This window comes from Narcine bancroftii, chromosome 13 (assembly GCF_036971445.1).
Source record: "Narcine bancroftii isolate sNarBan1 chromosome 13, sNarBan1.hap1, whole genome shotgun sequence".
NCBI classification, from domain to species: domain Eukaryota; kingdom Metazoa; phylum Chordata; class Chondrichthyes; order Torpediniformes; family Narcinidae; genus Narcine; species Narcine bancroftii.
This window is the reverse complement of record NC_091481.1, coordinates 51783002-51792235: the sequence shown is the minus strand read 5'-3', so window position 1 is coordinate 51792235 and position 9234 is coordinate 51783002. Positions and strand designations below refer to the sequence as shown.

Genomic DNA, 9234 nt, shown 5'->3' with positions numbered 1-9234 from the left:
GGGACCAGTTTTGAGCCACCTTGGTTAAAGATTAAGAAGGAAATGTTTAAAATTGGTCGGAGCACCTAACTAATACCTGGTCCACCATGCAGTCGCCAGTCTGGAAGGCCCCAAATGCTCTTTTCGAGATGCCATCAGCATTTCCCTTGCCGACATTGAGGAATTGTGAACCTTTATCTATGTGAGCGAAACAGGAATAACTGCAGACTCTGTGATTGTAATCAAAATTCTGGGGGTACGCAGGCGATCTTGCAGCGTCCATAGGAGGTAAAGATATATTTTCACCAGTCGGGCTTGAGTCCTGCCTCAAGATATGATTGAGGAAACACGACGTCTTAATTTCAGGCTGGGGAAACTGGAAGGCCAACAGACAAAATGTTTTAAGTGAGTATGATAAGAAAGATGAAAATTGATATTGGTCTGTGAAAAAGGGAAGGGAAGAGAGATAGATAGAGAGAGAGAGAGAGAGAGAGAGAGAGAGAGAAACTGAGCTGGATGAACGGATATTGGGAAGAGAAGAAGTCAATTTTAATTCCATTCCTCCAAATTGCAGATGGTATCAAGTCCCCGCCCCATTCTCTTCCTGATATAACTGTCCATGGTACCATGCAATTCAATTTCCGGCTGAGGCCGCTCGAAAATTAGAGGAACAGAACCTTGAACAAAAACCATCTTCTGCCCTCTGTTCCCCACGAACGAGGCGCATTGATGGCAACCCTGTTCCGGAAGGGAGAGAAGCCAGATCAACTCAAATGGGACGATGTCCGTTCTTGTCCCGAGCCTTGGGAAGCTTTTCATGTAGCGTGGTAAGATGTCGTTTTCTTTCATCAAAAGCCTGTCTTGTGATCAGGTGTGGCGCCATTCAGAATTTGTTCCATTATATATCGTCAACATTGCTCGCTATCAACTATTCTACCAACCCCGTTAATGAGATGATTTCAGGGGACAGAGAGAAAGTTATTGTTCCCTTTGTTCACTGAGGGGGCCACCTCCGCACTCCGAGAGCATCATGGTCATATTCCAAACTGGATCGGCCTCCAGATTTCTCGCTGTAACTTGATCCGGGAACTTAGACAATGGGGTGTCAGTTCGAACAGTCAACCACAACCAATCTCGATCAGCGCAGGCGGGCTTGTGAGCTGCCGGAACGCCTGATTAAGACTTTTCTGCATATAAGGTGAGGCAGATCATTTTCTCGCACGTGCACGTAACGCTATTTTTGCTCATTTCTTTCAGTTAATGTAACTGCGATTGTGATCCTGTCACTCCGAAACTGTGGCCTCTCCAAATGCCTCACTCGCTATCTTGTAGCCATGGCGGTCGCAGATCTGATGGTGGTTATCGTTGCCGTTATAATGCATCAGATTAATTTTATCTATTTGTTCGCGAATTTCTTGTTCGTAACTCCGATATGTTCCGTCACCTTTGCCCTGCAACAGGTAAACACGGACTGTTCCGTTTGGTTCACTGTGGCTTTCACTGTCGATCGTTTCATCGCCATCTGCTGTCAGAAGCTGCAAATCAAATACTGCACGGTCAGAACAGCCACCGTGGTGATAGTTGCAGTGGGTGCGGTGAGCTGTGCTCAGAATGGCCCATTTTACTTCGCAGTCCATCCACGGCGCTGCGTCCCCTCGCACGAATACATGAGGGCGCCGGTGTGGGCAGCATACAGACTATTTGAAAATATTATGACTCCGGTCTTACCATTCGGTTTAATTCTGATATTTAATACATTAACCGTCAGACACATTGTAGCGGTGAATAGGCTCCGTCGGAAACTGCGATGCAAGAGTGAGTTTAAGAAAGATCCCGAGATGGAGAAACGGAGGAAGTCGGTGATTTTGCTCTTCGCTCTATCCGCCAATTTCATTTTAACGTGGACACCCCAAGTTATATATTCTATGACACTGCCAAAGGAAAACTATTCCTATACGGATAAGTATTTCAGCACTCCGATGTATATCCTGCAACAATTTGGGGTGATGTTGAAGATGCTCAGTACCTGCACAAACACCTGTATCTATGGGCTGACACAAAGGAAATTCAGGGAGGAGCTGAAGAAAGGGGCGAGATACCTGTTGATCTGCAATGTGAAACACTTGAAATGAATCGTAAACACAATTAAAAACTTTCTTGAGCTTCAAAATACCTAATCAAGGCTGTTTAAAAAAATAAATAAATACCTCTGGAGATATTTCAGTTATCAACACTTTATGTTCAATTAATTGGAGTTCATACTGGACACCCAGTCATCACCCCGTCCCTATTCACGCACAGCTCAACGATGCTGAACTCCTCGTCCGTCGGCTCCTTCTCCCTGGCCTTCACTAAAAATAGGATTCTCCGCGGCACTGCGAACCCCTTCCCCCGCTTTAAAGTTCATTCTTACTCTTGGGTGCCTCGTTCCAGTCTTCTACCTGCTCTGGGCTTTTAAATTTCCAACGTCGGTCGAGACATCTAGCTCACACACTTCAGCACTCCCCTCACTCACATCAATTTAATCCCCTCTACTCCCTCTGCACTAATCCCAACCCCACGATCAAAGCCGCAATCAAAAGTAGCGCTGTTGTTTGGTGCACCGTCCTCGATCTGGCTAAAGAAATACCTTACATATAAGACACTTCCTTGTACTCACCCCTCCAACAGGAATCCAACATAACTAATTAACCCACTGTATCACGCACCATCTCTGAACTCATCACTTGCGATCATCAATCTACATGGCCTCCAACGTTTTGTTTCCCAACCTCCCATTGCCCGTTTCTACCTCTTTTCCAAGATCCATAAACACAATTGCCCTGCCAGACTAATCCTTTCTGAAGTTCCTGCCCCACCGATCTGTTATCAGCTTACAATGACCCCATTTTATTCACCTGGTCAATTCTGTCCCCACCAAGATGCTTCACATGCCCTCCATCACTTCAAAAATTTCCAGTCCCTGAACCATCTCATCTTTACCATGGATATCCAGTCACTTCCATCCCCCATAACTAAGGCCTCAAAACTTTTCTGTTCTTTCTAGACAATAGATGCAACCTACGCCATCACCCTCCTCAAGCTGACAGAACTGGTCTCACTCTCAATAACTTCTGATTCATCAAAATTTGTCCACGTGGACCCCAGCTATCTCTATTGTTTTTGTTGTTGTTATCTATGTGGAGTAGTCCACGCTACAAGCCAAGTTCCCTCAACTCTTTCTTCGCTAAATGGATGATTAATTTGGTGTTGTATCATGCACCCCTGATGAGCTTCTCAAATTTATCCATTTTGCTGCCAAGTTCAACCATGACATCAAATTTGCTTGGTCCAACACTAACAACACACTCCCTTTTCATGATATACCTATGTTGTTTGGGTTCGTGTAGGCCCCACAGGTTAAGAACCAGACCAAAATTAAGGTACAAAGCACACATTTATTTTGGGGGTGCAAACTGGACAACAGGGTCAATATGCTAGGTAAACCTCTCCACACACATAATATGCAAGGGGTAAATGTACAGTTCAGATAACCAGTCAATAACCTACAGAGACTGAGGGAAATTACATGAACTTACCCATTAAACAATCATGATCAAGGTCGGTCACCTGGTCCTTTATAGTTCTGCGGGAAATCACTCGGGTAGTCTGGGCCCCATTGGCTGTTGTGGCCACTGGCTCGAAGCCAAGTTCAGGGGCTCAGCAGGGGGCAGCTGAACTGATTCACCTGGGCCAACTGAGTGAACGTCAGAGCTGAGTCTGGGTGGGCTGCCTGGGCTGCAGCACCTGGTGATTGGAAAATCTGTCTTGAATGGCTGTTTCCATGGTTGGTTGAGTTTCACAAAAGATCATATTGGCACTTGTTATTGACTATTTCTGAGCAATGTCATTCTTTCTTTCCAACGGACAACTGATTGTCAATCCAAGCATAATTCTAATACCATGAGGGCCATCTCTCACACTAGATACTACTTCTATTGGTTCCAGAGCCGTTAGTACATCTAAACCAATTAGCATATCTATCTCAGAGCTATTTTCTGGTATATAAATCTTTCTCAGATATGACCACTAATCCCCATTACTTTGATGGCTTTACTTCAGCCAAAGCATACGCCATTTTCCTTCAAGAGAGTGATTTTCTCACTATACCTCTTTTTTTCCATTTGTGCACAGTTTTCCAAATTGTGCTTATTATTAAGTAACAAACATTGTTTTTCTGAACAGGTGATTTTGTTTTTCTTAATTTCTTTATCCACTATTTTCAGAAAGGTGGTAAATATTTGTCCAATAAATTTACTGAATCCTTAAAATAGCTGTCACATGGTATCTTCTCTGGTATTCAAAAACTTCATTAATCTCTCATCCAGTTTGGTAATTTATCTACCACATTCTCATGTATGTCAAGCTCTTGAAGATGGCCAACCTCCATCATGATGTTGAAACATCCTGTTAGAAAGAAGGTGTAAGCTTGTAAACCATTCGTGCCCTCTGGTGTCATTAATGACCATGAAATCCTTCTTTATACATGCTGTAGAAATGTGTATTTGTCACCAAAATATATCTGCAATAACCACTTAGCCTAGAGAATAGAGAACTGTAACTGATTTAATGATTCAGCCTATTCCCCTAGTCTTGTCATCTCAATGTCCATCTGAATTTCTAATATTTGCTGGGAGCACCTGGTATGACCCTATAAGAGATGATAGTTGTCTCCCATCGTTGTTCAATGCGACCATCATTGGTGTTTGATCTCTGGCTCCTTGGATCAACCCAGTTAATTCAGGATCTTGCACATCTCACATTTTCGGTGCTGGCTCAGCTTATTGCCTTTTCCTGCCTGGTCCAAGAACAAGCCTGTCTTGCGGTGGTTGCACTGGCTAAACAACGACTCATAATCTGCTCAGTCCTTGACCATGTGCTTCTTGTTATTCTATCACTGGCTCAGCTTTGGTAATTGATCGTTTCTTTCTCTGAAGTCCTTCATCAAAACTTGACGCTCTCAATTTGAGCAACAAATATGACGGAGCCTTTTAATGCCTCTGACCTGGCCTCGTTAGCAGCAATTTCTTTGTCCAATTCCAATTGCTTCTTTAGTTGCTCCTTCTGTAGTTCCTCTTTATTCTATCGCTACACGTCCTGCAGCTCCTTTTCTTGTCGCCGTCACACCTTTGTCATTCTTAATCGTTGCTGCTTATCTTCTAAGTACAATTTCAACTGAAGACTTTTCCACATTAACAACTGTTGCATCTGCTTGAATCTTCAAATGCATAGAATCAGCTTCTGAATCTCTGGAACCTGCCCTGAGAACTCAAGGAGTTAGGTCCAATTAGGTTGTAAGCATGATGTGTTGCTTCTATGTCTCTATTTTGGATTGCTCTTTCCCAACACCACTGTCTTGTGGTATAGCTTCAGCCACTATTTCGAATTCAATCTCAAATTCTATTAATAGTTTTTTTGTGGTATTTATGCAGGATGTGAATCCCTAAAGACTGTATTCTCTTTCTTGCTGGAAGAGCCATTTCACTTCCCCTTATATCTAATTGCTGCCTTTGCAATGCATCAAAAATGCAATTTTCTTATTTTCTTCTCGCCACATAGCCCCTTAACCGCTGCAGTTACTGATCTCTTAATTGTGTCATTCGTCGCACTCAGACATCAAACATGAACAATAATCTCTCCAAACCAAACAGTCCCTTTAGGCCAAGTTGATCCAATTTCCCTAACTGTGTTCTAATGTGTAATAAATAGAGAAAGCTTACCACGGCTTCAATGGTCTTAATTGTTGTTTGTTTGGTTTCTCCTTATTGATCTGCTCCAAACAGGGCCCAATTGATCCAGCCTTCTTCCAAATTCAATATCCAAATTTCTATCTCTTCGATCCTGTCTAATATTGACTAACGGATAAATCCAGTTTTCATTGACATAATGATTTTACTTGAAAACTCATTTTCTATTGATTAAATAGTTAATAGTCCAAAGGTTTCTTTGACTGATATTGTGATCATTATCCTTTATAATCACTTGAACTAATAGGCATCGTTGTTTTTGACTCGTGAAACAATGAAAAGTCCATTCCAATGTTGCATTCATTTCTTTCAATATTTATTCGAACTCTTGAAACAGTAAACTATATTTATTCGAACTCTTGAAACAGTAAACTATAATAATACATTATTACATTCAAAAATAAATGGTCAAAGATATTATCTGAACGAGCTCTATGTTCTTGATTCTAACAGCACAATAGCAAATTCAAAATAAAAATTTTGTTTATATTATACACTCTGAAAAGGACCTTGGCTGCAGGCCGTTACCAGAGAAACACTCAAAAGAATGTCAAAATCTTCTGCAGACAACTAGAAATTGGCAAAATATGTCTGTAAGTAATTTTATATAATTTTACTCCATTCAACTGCCATGTGGTCACCATTGTGTCCCGGCATTTACATTTGAGAATGGGGTATGCTTTCTCTTTTTTATTATTATCCAATCACTGATTTCCACCTGCATCATGACCTTCATGTATTTTTTTTACACATACAGAATGGCAACATGCCCTTAATACCCACGAGCCCATGCCACCCAAATACACCAAATAACCTTTTTTAGAAGGTGGAAGGAAATCTGAGCACCAAAAGGAAATCACACAGAGACATGAAGAATGTACAAGCTCTTCAAAGATAGTGTCTTATTTGAACGTTGCGGTTATTATGTGCTGGATATTGTGTGTGCGTGAGTGTGCACCTGAATCCGGAGCAATGTTGTTTCATCTTGTTGAATATATACAGTCAGATGATAATACATGGAATCTCCCTTATGAAATTTCACTTAATCCACTATGTGTGTCTGGGTGTGTGTGCGTGTGTGTGTGTGTGTGTGTGTGTGTGTGTGTGTGTGAGTGTTTGCGTGGGTGTTTATGTGTGTGGGATTGTATCTATATTTGTGTATGTGTCCTTGTGTGTGTTTGTGAGTGTGCGTATGTGTGAGAGTGTGTGTAGTTGTGTATGTGTGTGGGAGTGTATGTATGTATGTGTATGTGTTTATGTGTGTGCATGTGTTTGTGTATGTGTATGGGTGTGAGTGTGCGTAGGTCTTTGTGAATGAGTGGGTGAGTGGGTGTGTACATGTGTGGTTGTATGTGTGTGTTTATGAGTGTGTGGGTGTGTGTCTCTATGAGTGTGTATGTGTATGTGTGTCTATGTTTGTGGGTGTGTATGTGTCTATACGTGCGTGTGTGTGTGCGTCTGTGTGTGAGTGTATGTGTGCGTAGGTGTGTTTTTATGAGTGTGTGGATGTGTGTGTCTATAAGTGTGTATGTGTTCTTGTGTGTGCCTATGTGTGCGTGCATGCGCGTGCGCCGGTGTGTATTTCTCAATCGGTGAATGATTTCGAGAATCTAGGCTCACAGTGTATTTGTTCCTCACCCATTGTCTCTCCCTCCCTTTGCTTTTTTTCTCCCTCTTGTCTCTCTGCCTTAATCAGTCTCTTTCGTTCTTGAAGTTTACCTTGTGTTTCGCTGTGACTGATTCTTTTCTTTCTGCCTCCCTCCGTTTAAAACAAGGGGGTGTTGATCAACAACTGCTCAAACAGAAAAGTGTCTCAGTGCGGGCAGGTAAACTCTTTAGCAATCAAAGTCGGGACCCACTGCTGTTTAAACCACTTTCTTAATGGTCATCCACCTCAGCTGAAATCACGTGAGGGCCTTGTCACGATAATGAATATGCATGATATGTATTAACCTGACCGGAAGTCAGATGGTATGCACTGGAGGTGGAAGGTGCAGGATGATGAAATAAGGGAAGCAGGAAAATAAAGACACTGAGATGTTCAACTGGTAAAGCATGTGGTGATGGTGTTATTAATTTCACATTTCAGGCCACAAATGTGCCATTGGCGACGAGGATAAACATTTTGGATTTTAAATGTGATTAACATTTTGGATTTTGAATCGGTGGCTTTGAGCTGGAAGGTTTTCTTCATGGCAGTCACAGGAGCTGAATTTCTAGCACTTCGAGGTGTTCCTCATTTTGACCCGACGGGTGATGCAAGCACTGTGAGTGTGAAGTGGAAGGCATGGCTGGAAGAATTTGAAGCCTACGCCGACAGTTGTGGCCTATTTCTCGATAGCAGTACGGCGGAACAGAAAGCGCAGCGGAGGGCATTACTTCTCTTCACCGCAGGACCCGCAGCTTGGGAAACTTTTAAGGCGCTTTCGAATACTGGAAGGAAGGAGGAATACCAGAAAGCCATAGATGCATTGAATGCACACTATGTGGTGACACCGAATGCTACATTTCAACGCCATTTGTTTCGCAAGACAAAACAAGAAGATGGAGAAACGGTTGCCCTGTATGTGACGAGATTGTGAAACTGGCTGTTGGATGCAATTACGTGGTAGCTGATTTGGACAACCGGTTATTGGATCAAGTTGTGCAGCACTGCAGATCAGACAAAGTCAGAAGGCGACTGCTGGAAAAAGGGGGTGAGTTGAAACTTACCAATGCTTTAACAATGGCTGCTGCATTAGAGACTGTTGAGGGGCAATTTCATACCATGAAACTGAAAGACAACTCAAGCCAGCCCAGTAAAGGCAAAGTTGGTCAACCATAGCCAGCCAAGAAATATGCCGACACATGACTTGGAGTGTTACAGATGTGGAAACAGAGGTCATTTTGGAAAAGACCCATGCTGCCCAGCAAAAGGCAAAGTTTGTAGAAAGTGTAGAGGTACGGGCCACTTTGCAAAGAAGTGCAAAAGCAAGTCAAATGCAAACCAGAATGGGAAGAGTACAGTTTCTAAGGGCAAAGCTTGGGGGAAAGGAAAGTATCCTGGAAAGAAAGGCACTATTCACCAGATAGAAGGTGACCCAGAACTCCATTTGGATTTCGTGGGAAAGTCGAGGCCAAAATCAATGAGTTGATCGAGCAAGACATTATTGAACCTGTAGAACATTCAACACAATGGGTCAGCCCAGTAGTGATCGTGCCCAAACCAAATGGTGACATAAGACTGTGTGTTGATATGAGGATGGCCAATGAAGCTATAATTCAAGAACAACACCCCATACCAACAGTGGAGGAAGTACTTCAGGAGTTAACTACCAGTCAGGTGTTCTCCAAAATTGATTTAAAATGGGGCTATCAGCAATTAGAGCTGGACCCAGAATCCAGGGATGTGACAACATTTGTGACTCACTGAGGATTGTCATTCGGCATCAATGCAGCTCCTGAGATCTACTAGTACAAAATCCATCGA

At 42.6% G+C, this 9234-nt stretch overlaps 1 protein-coding gene across 2 annotated transcripts; it reads left to right on the top strand.

Moving 5' to 3' along the window:
- Positions 1-750: 750 nt before the first annotated feature.
- LOC138748274 (C-C chemokine receptor type 2-like) lies at positions 751-2188 on the top strand. Of its 2 annotated transcripts, XM_069908145.1 has the most exons (3): positions 751-806; positions 1237-1334; positions 1440-2188. In XM_069908145.1, the coding sequence occupies exons 2-3, from the start codon at positions 1314-1316 to the stop codon at positions 2109-2111; spliced, it is 693 nt and encodes a 230-aa protein (XP_069764246.1). In that variant the 5' UTR covers positions 751-806; positions 1237-1313; the 3' UTR covers positions 2112-2188. The 2 variants fall into 2 exon arrangements, with proteins under 2 accessions (XP_069764246.1, XP_069764245.1); XM_069908144.1 differs by having other exon boundaries at positions 1237-2188.
- The last annotated feature ends 7046 nt before the right edge of the window (positions 2189-9234 follow it).

What these genes read in the sequence shown, in the direction of transcription:
- LOC138748274 (XM_069908144.1), top strand. Translation starts at nt 1,314, where the DNA reads ATGGCGGTCGCAGATCTGATGGTGGTTATCGTTGCCGTTATAATGCAT.